The sequence below is a fragment of the Mus caroli genome, chromosome 12 (assembly GCF_900094665.2).
Source record: "Mus caroli chromosome 12, CAROLI_EIJ_v1.1, whole genome shotgun sequence".
Lineage (NCBI taxonomy): Eukaryota > Metazoa > Chordata > Mammalia > Rodentia > Muridae > Mus > Mus caroli.
This window is the reverse complement of record NC_034581.1, coordinates 30,851,213-30,870,990: the sequence shown is the minus strand read 5'-3', so window position 1 is coordinate 30,870,990 and position 19,778 is coordinate 30,851,213. Positions and strand designations below refer to the sequence as shown.

The 19,778-nt window shown below is 37.8% G+C and overlaps 1 protein-coding gene across 19 annotated transcripts in view; it reads left to right on the top strand.

The window, feature by feature from the left end:
• The window catches only part of Hdac9 (histone deacetylase 9), an 832,694-nt gene that overhangs the window by 351,602 nt on the left and 461,314 nt on the right, over window positions 1–19,778 (top strand). For 16 of the 19 annotated variants that reach the window (XM_029484907.1, XM_029484903.1, XM_029484900.1 and 13 more), the window contains exon 3: window positions 15,906–15,968. In XM_029484907.1, the coding sequence (XP_029340767.1) occupies window positions 15,906–15,968 (63 nt within the window). Of the gene's footprint in view, window positions 1–15,238; window positions 15,644–15,905; window positions 15,969–19,778 lie in introns of those variants that run through there. The other 3 variants (XM_029484904.1, XM_021178615.2, XM_021178616.2) reach the window with 3 other exon arrangements.

Below are 19,778 nucleotides of genomic sequence, written 5' to 3'. Positions count from 1 at the left end.
ACAAAGGAAGTTTTCAGTAACTCAGTCCAGTTTGCTACAATATATGATCTGGAACAAAAAAGAAAAACCAACTGCTGTCTCTAAATAGGAAATATAATTTGCGTAAATTAATGTCAGTTTATATGATATGATACGAAAAATAGAAGATTAAAAATACAGGCACAACCTTCAGTAAGAACGGGAAGAGAGATCCTTCATGGTGCTACCACAGTGCCATCCAGAGCTAGTGAGTGTATATTTCCTACACCATAGCCCAGCACCTTCACCCAGGGACCTCTCACAGAAATGCACCAGCCAGCCAGGCTGAGCTGGGATCTCACACAGAGGCCCACAGGAGATGCAGCCTCCCTGCTGCAGAACTAACAATCTGTAAATATTAATAATGCCACTGTCATATGCTTATTGTGTTGATGACACTAGTATGGTCACAAAGAAATATAGATTTTGAACAGGGTTTTAGTCACCCTATCTATGGTCCTCTGAAACTGTTATCCGAGGTACAGGTTTAACTACCTATGGATTTTGACTGGAATATAATTATTATTTTAGCTAAGAACTTTAATTAATAGACTTGAGTTACTTTGATATTACTTTGGGAATACAAAATATATTTTAACTACAGACACTTATTGAATAGTGTAGAGAAGTCCCATAAATAATACACTTGGTTTACTTTGAAGAGCAGAGTCTGAGTCTCCCATGGCCTGTGTCACTTAGTGCCTAGTACTCTACCAAGAGTTTTCTTTTGAACTCACGTACTTGAGGAGAAGGTGACAAATTTAATTTAATGTGAGTTAATAAGTGATGAGATGGTTTATGTTTCAGCATAGAGGAAAAATGATACATGGCAAATAATGTGAATCTTTAATTCCCACCTCACTGTAGATCCATTGTATGCTCTCTGATTTTTTTCCTTTGCATGGTTTGAAGGGTAGAACTTGTCCTGAGAAGAGTCCAACAACTACATGGCATCTGTATGGGACATTTGCCCAAAATGTAGGTTCAGGACCAGTCAGTGAATGAGCCCCAAGAAAGTGTGAATCCTGCTATGTTACCATGAGTTGGTATAGATGATACAAACAATATACATTCACACTGAATGTGTAGATAACATTATCACATACTCTATATTCTACATCAACACCACAAACATATGAGTAATGTATTATGCTACAGTGTTACTAAAGCAATTGGAGTGTGATAGTGAGTTTTGATGGGCACTTATAACTGTCTCCTACATCATTGTTGGTGTGATCACAGTCTGGACCTGGGAATAGCCTCTATGTCAAAGAGGCTGCTTCATAGCTAGTCCCCTATGATGGAGCTTGCCTCTAGACAATTTAAAATTGCTTCTGGATACATATAGCAAGTTCTTTAGGACACAGGAAAAATACACCTATAAACAATTTTATAAATAAAATGAACTCTGCCTTTAGAGCTCAAATCTTCTGAAATATATTCTACATTGCTAACTCTCTGAAGGCTTAAAGGGATCGGATTTTTATTCTCTGAAAGTCAAGTAAAATGGCTGCCTATTTATTGACAGTAGTGGCACAGCTTCAAGGATTTGAGTCTCAACTTAATCTTGCTTCTTCCAGTTAACTGATTTGAATCCTATATATTTGAATGTCTGGAGGCCAATATGTCTTATTTCATGACTCCCTTTTTTGAAATGTTTTAATGACTCATGATTGATTTGAATATAGAGAAATGAGTACTTTAGCTTTCCCCGGCATATTAACAACATGGTTGTATTGTTTTGTTTTGTTTTGTTTTAATTTGGTAATATGGTCATAGTCACAGTATTAGACTGTGAAAATAAAAACAAACAAACAAACAAAAAAAAAACCAAAAACAAAAAACTGAGCCATTATTGGATCTCTGAAGGTTCTTAATGGGTTCTCATTTTTCAGCATCCATATTAATTTAAATTTTAATTATCTTCATATAATGCTGGGTATGTGATTGCTCTTCCTCTTAGTGGAGTGCACATTTGAATGAAACCAAGCCCCTGTGGTTTCTGAATGTTGTTCTGACCAGTGGAGGGTTTTTTTTTTTTTCTGATTTATAGATGTGATGACATTCATTTAGGATCATAGGATTGTAAATTCTCAAACAGTTAGCATTTAATCTCAATTATTTCATTTTAGTTTTTTGTTGTTGTTGTTAGTTTGGTTTTGTCTAGGATTCGGGTTTCTCAAGCCACCAATTTGTATACTATAAATAGTGAACAAGTAGTCAATTTTAGTCTAGCTAAGGTTTGGAATTTAAAATAATTAAATTTGATGAGGGGATGAGAGCTACATTATCTGTGAGTATAAGGATAAATATTTTATCTCTCCCTCATTAAAGAAGCATTTTGAAACAGATGGAGACTATTACAGAGAACCACTGTTGGCCAAAATGCAAGAAGAGCTGACCATGGGGTGCCCAACCCCAACATATGCATCTGTAATGCAACCTCAACTTCAAAGACCCAGGCAGAATCATGAAAAGAGGTTGTGTAGCAATCAGAGGGAGTGTCTTCTAGACACAGCAGGGAGGGAAGCCATACCTATGATAACTTATAACATGACGGGGGGGGGATGGGGATCAGAAATTCCACCCATAGATGAAGAAATATAGACAATGAATGGCTGCTGGAAGAGAAAAAAATATTGATTTTTTTTCCAGAGACAAGCTCATTTATAGGTTATTCAGTCCCAAGTTGTTCAGCTCTAAACATGTGTGTATAAGAGCAACATAAAAGGATTGAGTAAGATAGGTGGTGTGTGTGTGTGTGTGTGTGTGTGTGTGTGTGTATGTATTGTGTGTGTGTGTATGTATTGTGTGTGTGTGTGTGTGTGTTTGTATTGTGTGTGTTTGTAAAACAGTAGGTAAATGGGAGGTCATGAATTGAGAGGGAGTTGGGGTTTACAAAAGGAGTTGGAATGGGGAGAGAGAAGGGTAAAAAATGAAATAACAATAGTACGGCTATATGAAATTCACAATAAAATAAAACATATTTTAAAGGAAATGCAAAACAAACAGCTCCTCGCACTAAGTCTGTGCCCTTCTACTTGAAACAACACTGTTGTGACTCCCCTGAAGGTGTGGACCAAAGAAAAAGACAGCTTTAGTTCCTTACAAACCAAATTGTTAAAACTTTGTGCAAAATGGCTAATGTTCGCATATTGACTTTTAAATTGTGTCCCTGCTCTCTGGTATAAAATAAATAATACCTGGGGTGGGGGGAGCACATTAAATGGCAAACACAGACATGTAATTTTGTGTCTCCTGTGAAAGTCCTATTCCATGTTGGTACTGTTATCAGTCTCTCTTGCTCACTCAGATATCAGGTTGATTTTACAAAGATAGTGTAGCCCACAGCCTCTTCTGTAGGTAGGAGTAGCACATTGCTATGTACCAAGAGTTTGCTCAACAGTCTGGGAGTAATGCCAACACTGGAAGATGACCGCACTCTCTATACTTTGGGTTTATTTTTTTATAGGAATGCCGTGAAATCAGTGATCTTCAGATACTGCTTTTTGGTGCTTCCAGATGACCTTTAGAAGGAGGACTTACGTCATGGAGGACCCCAGTCACACAGAATGCTTAAGCCTTTAGTTTTAATTGTGTGTGAGGGTACACATGAGTACAGGTATCTTCAAAGAGTAGAGCATTGGATTGTCCTGTAGTTTGAATTACAGGCAGTTGTGAGCTGCCTGACATGGGTTCTGGGAACCTGAACTTGGGTCCTCTGAAAGACCAGAGCATGCTCTCAAGCACTAAACCATCTCTCTATCCTCAGTCATGCATTTCTTAATTTGTGTATTAATACCGTTAAATATAAAAACAGCAGTGCATTGAGGTCTATCTTGTCACAATAGAGCACTTCATAGCATCTTTAACATCATTGCTACATTGCATACCAAATGTTAACACTACCATTTACAGGATGACAGAATTTTGACTCAGAAATGTTGAGGAATTCATTTTGGTTGTACCTCTCAATACTAACTTACTGAGATAATAAGCATAACTCATATAAAAGTGCTCTCCTCTCCCAACTCATGGCATGGGTTGAGTAATTATGTGACTGTCAAAATGGAAAGGGGAAACTCCACAAGGCCTCAATCCTACAGAAAGCACTACAGGCAACTCAGGAGTGCTGACAGCAGGAGAAATAGGCTTCTCCAGGGATGGTCCGACACCAAATAATCACGCCTAAAACCATACATACAAATAACATCGTACAAAGTGAACAAGTTCTATCTAGAAGTATATGTATACACATAAAACCAGACACGAGTTTCATCTGATGAAAGAAAAAAAGGCCATGAATTTGAAAGAGTTCAAAAAAGGGCTTGGAGGGGTATTTGGAGAGAGGAAAAAGGGGATTGTAATTATCATCTCATACAGAAAAGAAAGATATTTAAAAGGAAATGAAGTGGTTCTCATGAATCGGCTTTCCGTTCATCTCTAAAGCCATGGTTCCTACAGTTTTCAGAATATATCCTTCTGATCTAGAAGGTGCATGAGCACATGGCCTCTCTTTGAAAATGCTTTGGCCAAGTAGGGTTTCTTTTAACCAGAAAAATCAAGGAGATTCTAAGTTAGATCTGTTTTATCATAGCTTTTATGGTGTCAGATGAACCACATCACTGTGTGGAAGAATGGAAATGGAGCTGATCTTGCCTGCTACAGAGACCTAAGAACATGGGGAAAATTCTTTGAATCTTCAAAAATCCTATTTTATAAAAGAGTTTCAATATAGAAGTGTAAATATTTTAAGTAATAGAATATCTTAAATAATAAATCCCCTGGAATATATTTCTGAGAATTTTTTTATGTTTTATAGAGTTAAAATGCCCTGCCAGTCTGTCCCAGAAAGCATTGTATGTTGGGGAACCATCATATTGATGGCCAGGTGAAGGTAATGTTAGTGTAGAACATGAACTTTTCAGGGAAGGTAAAAACCACTTCTAAGATGAAGTGGGGTGGAAAGAGGAGACACAGAAGATGCTGGGCTTCACATGTGCTGAGGGAGTATTGTTCTCTAAGCTATACTCAAGAGGTGAATCAGTGAATGCCATTACTCTATTCTTGTCTTCTTGATGAATTGCACAGAATCATATGCAACCAAACTGTCCCGATTCCCTGATTTTGTCAAGGTTGGACAGTGAGTTTGAGTACGTTCATTCATGATCCAGAAGTATGTAGAGAATCATTTACTGAGTAAATGTAAATTGATTTATAGGAACACAAATCATTTTTTTAATGGAGAAGCATCATAAAAACAAAGGATGACATTCTATGCTGATAAGACAGAAAAGTGTTCACCAAAATAGGAAAAACGTGGAGGATGATCATGGATTATAATAGCAGTATGTGAAAATACTGAAGAATAAAGAATTGGCACAGGGACCACCAACACACTCCATCTTATCTACATTGTTTGAAAAGAACTGGACCTTGCTGTCAAGTCACACTGTGGTCTGAACATGAATGACATTTGAAGTCATCTGTCTCTATTCTAAAAATTCTCATACCCACGGTTCCTTAGCACTTAGTGACATGGCCAGTTGTCCATATTTATACTTTATGGGCCATTGCTGTAACTTTTTAATCCATCAAAAGTAAGTCAAATGTGGTTTTGATCCTTCCTCTCTTTTAAATTTGGTAGTTCACACACAAATATGTTGGATTCTTAAGTTAGAATTTAATCATAGCTATAAAATACTATTATTTTTAGAGGTAAGCACTCTAGAACTCTCTTGATAGGATTTGATGATAGGTGTGGTGTGAGCAGATGAATAACAACTTGTCCTTCAAGGTCAGCAATGACAAAAAAGCTGCCGTTTGAATTTGTGTTATCTGCCGTCCTTGCATTAGCAAGGAAGAGTTCAATCACAGTTCTCAACTGAAGCACTTCTCTGGATTCCATATACGACTGAATTAGGATTTTTTTTCAAGAGCACATTTTATTTCTAAGCCAGTAAACATTAAAATCCCAGCTAAATTTATGCATACAATAACAATTGATGAAAAAAGAGGCCATGAACCTGAAGGAGAACAGGGGGTCTTAATAGGAGGGTTTGGAGAGAGGTTAGGAAAGGAAGAAATATAATTATATTATAATTTCAAAAACTATTAGTAAAAAGTTTATATTGTATCAGAAAGCTCAAAATGACAAATTCTTTGTAAAAAACAAAGACACAAGAACCAAACAAATAAACAAACAACCACAGCAACATTAGAGGCAGACTTATTGTTGCACACCAACAATTGACGACCAGAATGTAAATGACACTTGAGTAGACTTCTAGATTTATTTTCATACCCCTGTCTGTGTTAAAACTGGGATCCCTACTGAGTGTTTATGATGTCATAATTACCTTGTTCTTCTGGAGTTCAGACAATGTGAGCTAGTTTATTCATTCTATTTTGTACTTCGTATGGATGCTGCTCCATAGAGATGCTCATTTATTCGAAAGAGGCTTTCTGTTTCCGGCAGCTGTGATCAAACACTGACGAAAACAACTTAAGGAAGAAAGAGGCTATTTTAGTTCATAATTCCAGGTTACAGCTCATCATTGTAGGAGAGTCAAGGCAACAGGAACTTGAGGCAGCTAGTCACGTCCACAGTTAAGAGCAAAGATATAAATGCATGCATGCATGCTTCTGCTTGGATTGTCACCATTCTCATATAGTTCATGGTCCAGCCTACAAATTGGGGCTGCCCACATTCATGATGGACTGTTTCAACTCAGTCAACCCCACTAGATGGTCCTTTACAGGCATGCCTACAAGTCAACCGTATATATACATTTTCTCATTGTGACTCTCTTCCCAAGTGATTCTAGATTGTATCAGGTTTGCAATTAAGGTTAAATGAAACAATAGCAATGTTTCCTGGCTGATATGTACTGACTTTAGTTCAGCATGTCTTAGTTAGGGTTTTATTGCTGTGAACAGACACCATGATCAAGGAAACTCTTACAAAGACAACAGTTAACTGGGGCTGGCTTACAAGTTCAGAGGTTCAGTCCATTATCATCAAGGTAGGAGCATGGTGGCATCCAGGCAGGCCTGGTGCAGTAGGAGCTGAAAGTTCTACATCTTCACCTGAAGGCTGCTGGAAGACTAGCTCCCATGTGGTTAGGATAAGAGTCTTATAACCCACACCCACAGTGACACACCTACTCCAACAGGGCCATATCTTCTAATTGTGCCAGTCCCTGGGCCAAGCATTTAAAAACCATCACAAAGCATTAGTAGAAAATGGTGCTAACTAGTTAAGTGTTCTCATGTGTGATGTTTATTGGAGAGTCAAATGATAGAAACAATTGTGCTATGTTCCCTCTTGTTGAAAGGAAGAAAGGTTATAACGCTTTTCTCTCAGAACCTTGAGAGATGTAACAGATTCAGTAGAATTCACCGATTAGTGTGGAGTACATGAGCCAGCTATCATGGTGTGCTACTACAGAGGCATAACAGATTCATGTAGTACGAACCAGTGCCATTGATGACAAGAGTTTTCTAAACATCTCTGTCATTGAGACAATTGTTAATTATTATAATCCAGTATTGTAATTTGGGAGGGACAGATGCACTTTATGTTAATATCTTAGTGTTGATATCTTTCAAATACAAGAAGGACATGGTATTGCTTTGTTCACTCAAGTTCTATTAGATCTCATAGAGACGTTTCTAATATTTTATGGATGATGATAAGCCAAGGAAAATGAGTCTGGGGAAAGCATGATAACCCTGAACTGAATTAATGAGATTATAATTATTATAATGACATACAGCCATGAGTTTAGATTTTGATTATGATTTATTTATTGCTAAATTGATGTTTTTGTAAGAAACTACAGCAAAATTGATGGCAATGAAATATTGTAAGTTGTATGATAGGGGGATTATTGCAGATCACCTATCATTTATTCATTGCAGTAATATTTCTTGGGTAGGAAGCTGTGTATAAACTTGAGACTAGATTGTGCTCAAATCTAGTCATGCAGCAGGCAGCAAAATGTACCACCTTTTCAAGCTTATAGGTGAAGGTTAATAACCACGATTGAACACTTAAACACTGAATCAACTCTACAGCTTTCTTTAAGAATTTCTGCAGTGTGTGCAGTGTGTATATTAGGAGCATAGATTGATAATAGCTTCTCAAATATTTTAATACCTCAAATGTGAATTGCTTAGAAGAGCATTTTGGTATTATTTTAGTAATAGCTATCTCTTACTGAATTTCCATCAGTCTGTTATTATATGATTTTCTGTAATTTTATAACCCTCCAAGGTTTCATAGTAAGAATCACGGTATTAAAATTAACAGAAAATTGAAATGAGCTCAAAAGGACTTTTGTTTGTTTCTTTTTGTTTTAAGCCAGACTAGCCTGGAATCTTTTTTTCTACAAAGACTGGGCTAGCCTCAACCATTTGGTGATCTTTCTGCCTCTGTATCCCAAGTGCTATAATTGCAGATTATATGTCACCATGCTTGGACAAAAATTGAGTTTTTAAATTAAACTATATTAGTAGTAACTGTATTTCTTTTAAAACTAAAAATTCTACAGAAGCACAAGCTATCTTTCTTTGTACATCTATGATTATTCAGTATCCGAATGAATGAGTTTTGTATTTAAACCTAAGGTTTACTTGGTCCATCAATTCTGGGTGTTGCATGGTCATATAGGTTTATCCTCTTGTGTTGGACATTTAAAGCTGAATAGAGCCACGCATGTGCAATTGGAAAGCACTCAGAAAATATAACTCAGAACAAGTCGCTCCTCAGGAAGACCAGCACCCAGGTGCTCTTCACCTGAAGTGTGAGTGCTGGCCTCACGTCCCAGCAACAAAAAGACATTTCTGAACATTTTTTCCTAGCCTTTCCATGTTGAATATTAGTGACACTGCTTCCTAGTGTCTGAGCTATTTTAATTATTTTCATTTGAAAAATTATTTTGTAATAATACTCACTAATTTGATATTGTAATAAAAAGATATTTTATCCATTTATATTTTTAGCAATGTAATTACTGCTTTGGGAAGAAGATCAAATCTCCTGGGTCTCATGCTTTATTGAGCTTCAGAATTGGTAGAAAAGCTACTGCAAAGATAGAATTTTTTTCTATATCCAATAAGTTGCTTTTCTAGTAAGTTGATCCTGACACTCTGTAAACCCCTAATACCAGAAGTCATTGTTCAATCTGCTCTAACTTCTAAAACTAGAGGAAGTCATAACTTAATGCACTCAATTTTGAAAGAAAATAGGGGGAGGGTATCAAATCAAGATCCAGTGATCCTTTTAAAAATGGTTTTGTATGGAACCATCTCTTTTTATAATTTGATTGAAGATGCATTTTCCTAACTTCTCTACCTGCTGCTGGGTCCAGCCAGGTATACCGAGCCTGGTGGCAAGCAGCTTCTCCAAGTTGTGAGCAGCTATAAAAATGACTGCCATTTATTGACTAACAACTGATGCTTTTCTTCTAGAAGAGAAAATTCAGGTAAATAAGTTAGTCCACATGAGTACATAGACCATTCCCCCCTCCACACTGCTCCTTAGAAAGCTGAGAGCACAAACCCATTGATCACAATGGAGTGCATATCAAATTCATTGATCACAATGGAGTGCATTTAATGCTATTGTTGTTGGCAGCAGTGTGAGGCATATGACGATGCAACGGAGGGAAATGACCAAGGGTGGCTGTGTAGAGGGAGGATACCAGACTTCACCCAGGAATTTATGGAATTCTTATAATGCACATTTTAATCTTTAAGGAACTGAGGTTTAAAGCTTAGAATCTGGGATGAAATGAAAAGCCTACATACCTGATGTTTCTATCATTATGCCTCTAGAGAAGAGATTGCCTTTGCTTAGGGTGGGAACTTCAGCCATCAGTAAGACAGATTGGAGAAAAGACCATGATGAGCAGGAGGTCTGAGAGGGGAGGGGTCTGTAATAGGTTACTTTAACTCATATTTAAAGTGCTGGCTATAGAACCTAGCTCCTTGAGCACGCTAGAAAAAAGAAAGGAAAGAAGGAAGGAAGGAAGGAAGGAAGGAAGGAAGGAAGGAAGGAAGAAAGAAAGAAAGAAAGAAAGAAAGAAAGAAAGAAAGAAAGAAAGAAAGAANGGAAGGAAGGAAGGAAGGAAGGAAGGAAGAAAGAAAGAAAGAAAGAAAGAAAGAAAGAAAGAAAGAAAGAAAGAAAGAAAGAAAGGGAGAAAGAAAGAAAGAAAGGGAGAAAGAAAGAAAGAAAGAAAGAAAGAGAGAGAAAGAAAGAAAAAAGAAAGAAATGAGGAAAGAAAGAAATGAGGAAAGAAAGAAAGAAAGAAAAGAGGAAAGAAAGTAAGAAAGGAGGAAAGAAAGAAGAGAGAGAGAGAAAGAAAGAAAGAAAGAAAGAGAAAGAAAAAAGAAACGAGGAAAGAAATAAATAAAGGAGGAAAGAAAGTAAGAAAGGAGGAAAGAAAGAGAGAGAGAGAGGAAGGAAGGAAGGAAGGAAGGAAGGAAGGAAGGAAGAAAGAAAAAGACAGTGCTCAACCACTGAGCACTGTCTTCAGCATTGTATTAGCTTTGGAAAGACACTTTATCGTTTTTCCCAGGTATCTTTGTCAAGTGTTTTATAATTGCATAATTATTGAAAAGACATTTGAAGATAGGATTCAATACTTACTTTCCACTATTTTGGAAACCTGGACTTCTGCTTTCATTGTTTCCCATTTTTTAATCTATCTGAAGGTAAAATATGGTAATAATTCAATTTCAAAAGAACTTAGCCAATTGAATTAAATTTATTATATTGAGATTTTTTTCTTAAAAATGCCCTTTAGGTTGTTTATGCTAGTAAACATTATTGTAAAATGCTCCCGACATGATCCGTAAAATGAGTGTCAAAAAGAGCTGTTAAGATCTGAACTTCATTTCTTTACCAGCACTAGTGAGATGGAGTGAGACAACCAGCTTCTTGCAGTTGAGTTTTCTGGATGTGAAATGCTGGCGGTCACTGTCCGTATTGTTTTCACAGTGTACGTTTTTCTTCTGCAAGACAAACTTCAATTGCCATACAAAGGGCCTAATATATGTTCATACTAAAATATCTTTTTGTTGTCAACACTTAAGTGGTAGATAGGAATGCTAATGAAGAAGAAGATGGAGTAAATCCATCCTGTTAGAGGTGAGACAAAGAAGACAGTCAAAATGAAGACACGTTGGACAGCAGTTTCCTGGAACCTCGGAGAAATAGGATAATTACTTGCTATTCTGGAGTTTTATTCTATTTTTGCTTATAAAAGCTTGGAGATCTTTTTTGTCAATTGTGTTCTGTGGGTGTAATTAAGCATGAAGTGACGAAAGATGTGTAGGCATCTATTATGCCAATATTATGATTGTGTTATTTGTCTTACATATTTTTCACAATTTTTGTATATTCTGTTGAAAACACTCGAAACAAGTAGACAATTATTCCACTTTTATCAGTAATTCATTTGACACTTTATTTTGAAAATCTAAAGTAACATACTTGCATAGTTTTGATAAGGGGTAAAGCAGGGTAACTGGAAAACATGAATGTTAGAGATACAAAGTTAATTACCTTGGTCACCATAAAAGAAAGTCTCTTTGGACCTGATTATGAGACACAAACACAAAGAAAGAAAGACGTGGTGCTGGATGCACAGGGAGCTTGATGGCAGCAGGTTTTCTTTCTCCTTTGAACAATGTAAATATTGCAAATACTGGGTAACAGAGAAATGTATTTCATCATCAAATATTTATATATTCTCTCATAATTTCCTCATGGTTGCTTGCATTAATTTATTTGTGTATTTAGTTTACATCCTGACTGTAGTCCCTCTGCTCTCCTGGTAGTTTCCCCCTTCACCTCTGAAAATGGGGAGGTCCCTTCCAAGGAACCAACCCAACCTGGTACCTCAAGTCACTTCAGTACTAGGTGCATCCTCTCCCACTGAGGACAGACTGACAAGTAATTCCCTCTTATTCATCTCTCTCTTGACCTCCCTTTACCCTTAGGTCTTTTCCGTCCTTGTCCCAATTGTTCCCCTTCTGCTTTTATGACATTCAGGAGGTATAATATGCATCCTCGTACCCCTTCTCTCTCTGCCCCTCAGTTGTGTAGATCTCCTCTTCTTGTCTCAGTTTCCTTTCTATTTTGATATTCTACATATACATATGCATATGTATGTCCCACATAAATACATACATACATACATACATACATACATGCATACATTCAAATCAGTACTCCACAGAAATATTTTTCTTAGTCTGACTTGTTTTATTTAAGATGATTATATCTAGGTCCATAATGTTCCTGACAGTGTAATGATTTCATTCTTTATACTGGATAAATCCTAGTGCTCATATATACCCATTATCTTTTAATTTATCCATGTATTGATGTGCCTCTGGGCTGATCACATATCTAAATAATGCCATAGTGAGCATGGCTGTCCCCAGGGCTGGCCTGTAGTCCTCTGGGTATATACCAATAGTGGTAAAAGAGCTTAAATGATAGCTCTCAGTTTAGCTGTTTGAGGAATCTCTATAGAGATTTCTATAGTGACTGCAGTAGCACCAGTTTTAATTCCCATCTGAGGTGCATGTGGTTTCCTCTGTCAAAACGTGCTCATTAGCATCAAGTTACCTTGTTATCTACATGAGATACATCTTGATTGAAGGTGGAGTCAAAGCAATTTTAACTTGCATTTTCCTGATGCCTAGGGTGTTGACTGCCCATCAACCAGTGAATGGGTAATGAAATCTGGTCCAGATATAAAATGGAGTACTATTCATCTCTAACAAAAAGGAAACACAAAATTTCAGGAAAGTAGGTGGGCTTAAAATGTATTAATTGATATCAATTGAGGTCACATAATATCAGAAAGAAAAATAACATTTTTTTCTCTCATGCACATCTAGTCTATTACAAATATGTATATATGTAAACAAATATTCCTGTGGCTAAAATATAACATTTAGAAAGAAGAGAATAAGAGATATATTATAGGTGATAAGGAAAGATTAAATACATCTGTACACATTAAATGCTGGACAGTAATAATGAAACCAGATATAAAGCTAATTGAATTTTTTTTAGGTTTAACTCTGTCATTATTTTTTCAGGTTTTGTTTGTTTAGTTGGTTGGCTTGTTGTTGTTGTTGTTGTTGTTGTTGTTGTTGTTGTTGTTGTTGTTGTTCTGAGGCAGATGACCACATGAAAATATAATTAACAGTGGAATACAAGACCTCTTGTGAAGCTCCACAGCTTCTGAATGGCTATTCTAACTGTGTAAACGTTCATTAAAATGCATACACTTAGGATACGACCAATCTCATGTGTGATGTTTTCTATTTATAAGTTCTCTACAAAAAATTATAAATAAAAAATCATTTTACAAGCTCTGCGAATGGATGTCTAAAAGCTTTTCTGATAGGACCTTAATGCACTAAGCAGAGTGCACTAGATGGAACAATAAATGGAGATGTGTCTTAGAGTGCAAAAACATTATAGAATAAATATTAAAAATGAAACAATAATAAGGGGAGAAACATTGCATCTCTCGATTAAAAAAAAAAAAGAATGAAGCTGCCCTGACTGGATGAGCAGCTCCTGTGGGAGAAACTGAGGCAGACTGCGTATAACTATTGAGAACAATCCCTTTCACCAGGTCCAAAGTGCTGAGTATGATAACCACACCAAGATGGCTTTCCCTACGAAGGACAGTGCTTCCATCCCTTGAATTTTATACATCCATTAAAAAAATGTGAAAACTATTTTCCAGTGATAGAAACATTAAGGATTTGTTGTTTTGCTTAAATACAACTGCCTCTAGAAAACTGCTTTGAAATGTTTTGAGTTGGCTATTCAGATAATGCCTTTTCCTGAAGAGGAGGGATCTACACAAGGAAAAGATCCAGCCATTGTTATCCCATCTTCTGTTTGTCAGACTTCTGTGCGCCCTTCTTTGCTTTTCCTGGTTTCCACAGCCTGCCTGTGGGGGGCGTCCTCTGCCATCTGCGTGGTCCAAGCCTTGGCAACAGGAGCTCTTCTTCCTCTTGTCTCCCCTGTCCCTGATGGTGATGCTGAGTAGCTTAGACTTGGAAAACCTGGCAGAATGAGGGGTTTCCCTTTCCTCTATGTCCTTGGAACTGGTTAAATGCTGGTGTCCCATTTGAGGATGCTGAATTCATTGCTTGCAGAGAAATGTTATTATAAATGTATGCCAGAGACTATAGAACCTTTCTGAGAGGTTGTGCAGTCCATTTGCCTTATAGGTGAATTCTATAACCTGTGTTGGCCTCAAACGATTGACATTTTTTATACTAAACCGAGGTCTATATTTCAGCGAGCCAAGATATAAATAGGTGCTGGCCATTTACTCTTGGGTAGTGGGCACAGAAATTGATGGTCTGATTGGCAGGTGCAGATGCTCACTGCTCTCACATCTGTAAGAATGTATCATCACTTTTACAGGTGAAGTGCATCTGGCCTGTGGCACAGAGGAAAGTACTGCAGATCTAAGCCACAGTTGGATTTTTTGTTTGTTTGTTTTGTTTTGTTTTAAGTGTAATAGGAAATGGCTGCAATAAAATTGATCTAAGATTGGTCTAAGATCACGTTAGGGTCGGTGAGATGGACAAATAGCACGTAAACAACAACAACAACAAGAACCAACCCAAACCTTCATAAAGTTTTTTATTCTGGGGTGTGCTTGTTTTTCCAAAAACTACCTCTGCTAAATCTCCTGTCAGTGCTGAAACTAGAAGGCAGAAAAGCTTCTAGTCCCACAGCCAACTGCAGTGTAGCCAGAGAAACAGGCAACAAAAATAGAACACCAGGATTGCTGTGCGTGGGTGAGGCAGAAACCACATTATGAGCAAAAGCTTCCAGTATTATTTTAGAACCAATACAGCTCTGCACTTCTCTGCTCCCTCTTCCAAAAACACATACTACAGAAATAAAATGAAATGAAATGTGTGTGCACTCTCCCTCCTTGAGTTAGAATTCAGCTCCTTTTTCTCTTGATTTCCTTTCCTTGGAGGTGAGATGCCAGTGTGAAAAGCCAACATGTAACGCAAGTTGAGGGAGGAAAGAGTTAATTGCTTTTAAGGCCCTGCAATAGAGAATTATGGTTTGAAAGATAGAGGCTGGACAGCTGGCTTTGGTGGGGTATTTTTAAATGCATTAATGCAGGCTGCAATCACTCGGCCATGCTTGACCTATTTTTGGCTCAGGCCGACCATTGTTCTATTTCTGTGCCTGTGGGCCATGCTGTTGTTGATTCATATGCAAATGGATTATCACTAGCTTTAGCCAACTTGAGCTGAGAGAGACTGAGAAAGGGAAGAGAGAGACGCACAGACAGATAGGAGGACACCCTCTGGAGCCACTTGCAGGCTGAGGATCTCGCCTTGATACCCTAGCAGTCCAGGGAGCTAGACACCAGGTTTAATGGTTTCTTTTCTTTTTTATCCCCATGGGTAGAGTTAACATTTTTCTACTTATTCTTAAAGAGAAATAACCCCTGAAGCACATTCCTTTTGCCCACCTGCTCTTAGTTTCCAGGATAACCTAAAACTCCAGCCAGCTATAGCATCCAGTCTGCTCTTTCTGCTTTGCACACAGGTTGGTAATTGGAGGGGTCTGGGGTCTGGGTGGGGGAGTGCCTAGGTCTTTTTAAAGGGTATGTCCATCTAAGCAGAAAGGAAATTATTGTGGAAGTTGATCCCCCGCTTGCCGTTTCTCCTCGGAGAAGAGGGAGGACCAGTCAGGGTAGCTCTTGGGACCAGAGAGCACTGAGCAGTGATGAATCTTTCATGGAGCTGAAGTAAGAGTGACTGGAGTATGCTGCAGACAATTTACGAGACTGACTCCTGTGTTTCCTCAGATGGAGTGGCCGGACGGGAGCAGCTCTTGGCTCAGCAAAGAATGCACAGTATGATCAGCTCAGGTATGATCTCTTTTAGAGCTGGGATGTTTATGTTTGAGAAGGCTGGAGGGGAGGCGGGGAGGGAAATGAAAGAAAGCAGCTTGCTTAAGGAATTGCTTTTTCGGCTTGATGTTGATTTTTTTTTTCCTTGGTGCCATTGAAGTGTTTAACTTAGATCCTTCCCTTACCCTTTGCCTGCACATTCTGAGTGTGTTCAGAGAAGGCTGTTTCTGAATGAAATTGCAAAGTATTGCTTCTGATGCCAGGGGACACGAACACAAGTAAAAGGAAGGTGTTAGCCTTACTGTGCAACTAGAGAAAGGAGAACTGTATTGTGATTGTTCACACATGCTAGTGGGACTTTAAGTTCAGCTTGGGGCTTCAGTTTAAATCGCAGCTTCAGTCAGCCAGATGACTGTATGTTTACAGTGTGCATGCACAAGCGGAACTATTTATAGACCTACCTTCTGAAGGATGTGTCTGAGGGGTTCTCAAGGTAGTTTTATTCCTTTTCCGAATGTGGCATTTTCTCTGAAGCGAAGAGTGAATTTGTTGTAGATGAGACAGAATTATTACCAGATGCTTATTATAATTTCCCCCCAAACACTTGGAAGTCTAGCAGTGCCAGGCAGGTGCATGCACACACACACACACACACACACACACACACACACACACACACACACGTGCATGCACACACACACACATGTGCATGCACACACACATGTGCATGCGCGCACACACACACATACAAAGAAATAAATGTGTTAGAAGCAGGTGCAATGCTTTGTCAAATTCTGACAGGAACCAATTCTAGTTTGTAGTTTTCATGTACATGCTTGAGCTCTCTCGGAGATCCTCTGATGGGTGATGGGGCTTGTCTGTTTTATCAGTTTATGTCTATTAAAAGTTCCTACTCTCCAGGCAGGCTGATTTGCTTTAATTACTGCTGTTTGTTATTTGGTTCCTATAACTAATTCATAAAGCTTTTATTACTCTGTTTCTGCCATCTTCTGAATACTGTAGCCTAAATTGGTTCAAAGTTCTTCTGTGGAGCTTCCGAGTCCCCCTGTGTACTTCCTCTCAGTTATAGATCACTGCCTTCATCCCCGATGTCACATAAAACAGCTTTTGCTTAGTAGACTTAAGTAGGAAAGGAATATTCCACAGGTTGGCATGAAGTCGCCTTTGGTGCCTGTACACATTCCCATCTGTGGATCCTGCTTAAAGCCTGTTCTCTTTAAAGATCTGTTCAGTGCGATGGTTTTTAGATCCTCTGTTTTCCCCATCTTTTTATAGAGTCATAATGAAATGTCAGTTTTGTAAAATTTGGTATTTTACACCAATGCCGCAGTAATTGCATTCATGAGTGATGTCTGTTTAGCAAAAGCGAACATACTAAAACATCCATGGTTTATTATCATTGTGGCTGAAAGCTAACAAGGGCTCAGGGAGAAGAAGCTAGCAGGTGTGTCCGGGCTGGAACTGGACACTTAGCATTGCATTTTTGAAATATCAGTGAACACTAGAAAGGATTATTTTATCTATCTCTTCAGTACCATAGTGACTTTTTCGTCTTTGTCTTCGTGTACAATTGTTTCATCTTTTAGAGAATAGAAACAGCCATGTCTTGAAAGTAACAACTGTTAACTGACACTGGGCTAGCCACAAGTGTGTTAGCAGCTTTATGTGTTAGCCCATGATTTTAATAACCATCCAACTTGACTCAAAGCCCAATAGAGATTATCATTTACCTGACATTAAAAGATTAGTATGCAGCCTAACAAGATTTTCAAACTGGAAAGCCTGGGATTGCTTAACTGCCAGCAAAGCACCTGCAGCTACATACGTGTAGCATACAGGTAGCATTGTTACAGGTAAGATACTGTGCTAGCACATGGAGAGCAGTGTTGTAGTCAGTGTCAGCCTAGCCTACCACACAGCCCAGTCTGTCTGCGGCAAACAAGGAAGGGCTAGATTGTACTTGGTTAAAAGACAGACCCTTAATCAAATCCTTCCTATGATATTTGATTTTGTTTACTGAATATTTCTTTCATTCCATCTTTTTTGTGTGTGTGGTTTCTCTTTCCTGAGGATCACAGAGATACCAAGTACATTTTCCAATATAGGTTGCTCAGATTCCACCCTGAAGTTTCTCTCCTAATTTTAAATGAGCATCGTAGAGATCAGGTTTGCAAATCTCCTCAGCTGTAGTCTTCTTAGAAAACTTAGACCTTCAGTGGTGGAGTTAGGACCTGTATAGTTGGTTCTGGTGGACCTTCACCAGATTATTAATTTTTCCCTCTGGACTCGTTACTAAATTATTAATGTGCTTATCTTGATCGAGTTACAGATCTTGCTTTCATGTTTCTTTCTGATCTGTTTTAAGTACAGAATAAGAAGTGTAGGGTGTCTGGCTGATAGAACAGACATCCACAGCGGTGCTGGGAGGTAGCAATGTTGTCCCCAGACACACATGTTGATGAGTTTGCTGACAGCTGCTTGTGGAGTTGATTTGATCATCTTCAAACAGTCATTGATGATGTGCACCTGCTGGTCTGTCAGCATCCCTATGAGAGTCACATGTATAGGCACATCTGTAAAGTGTATGTGGGCATATTTTTCCAAAGAGAAGAACTGGCTCTCCAATCTTGCTGAACATTCTAGATGAGTTGGATTATCTGTCAGGAAATAGGATTTTGGTCTATAGTCATGTTTTGTTAATTTTCTTATAAATTTGCTATTTCCTTGGGTATCTTGTTTTCATTAGAACAAAGTCATTTCCTTATGACTATGTATCAGGGCAGGTTCACAATGTGTGTGTTGGTTCACATGTGTGTGTTCTGTGAAACATATCAGATATAGTGATCAAAGACAAAGAAGCTGATGAGTATGTGTTCAAACTGTGAAACTTCACTAGATATTTAATGAGATTGGTTATTTTTAAGAGTTAGTTTCATTATTCAATTGTGATTAGCAATGTGGCAAAATAGCATTTGTTGTTGATATCATATTAGGTCTTATGTGTTAAAATAAATTATTTTTGTGCAGAGATCTTTATATTGGATTGTAACCATTTATATATAGTTGCATGTTTTCCTAATGATGATGGTCAGGCTAGACATCAGGTAGGATAAAGATGGTCTACAGGAGTAACATGGTCTGCTAATGTCTTAGTTAAAAATGTTCTACAATATTGAGTTTTGAAATCCATTCCAAGTGATGAATTTTACCAGGTCCATTTCCACATTTGTGGCTTGTGTGAACCATGTACAAATATTGACTCGAGTCTGTCAGAAGGAGCAGGCAGAAGGAGGCACAGTTTTCTGTTTTCAGGCTTTTAGCCTAGCATATTGGACAGCAGAAATATTCACCCAATGTTGGACCAGTTTCAAGGAATTGCCTCAGGTATATACCAAATTGCTGTCAGATATAATTGAAATTAAAAAATCACATTCATTATATATTCTTACTGTTAATGATAAAAACATTTAAGGCTAAAATTTGACTTTTTATTAAGATATGTCTTTACTTTTCCAGAACTTATTGTCTCTTGGTATGTCATACCTAGAGAAATGGACCATTCTGGAGTCAGTAGTCAATTGTATCTACTTGAAAGGTAGAATCTAATTATGAAGTTATCAGTGAAAGCTTATATTGTATAAGAATCACTTCTTGTCTGACCTTTAATTGCTATTTTTCATTTTTTTCTAAATCATGTTATCACTTGGAATATTTGATGAGACTAAATATAAAACTATTTGTAAGTCTGTTGGTGTCTTAGTCAGGGTTTCTATTCCTGCACAAACATCATGACCAAGAAGCAAGTTG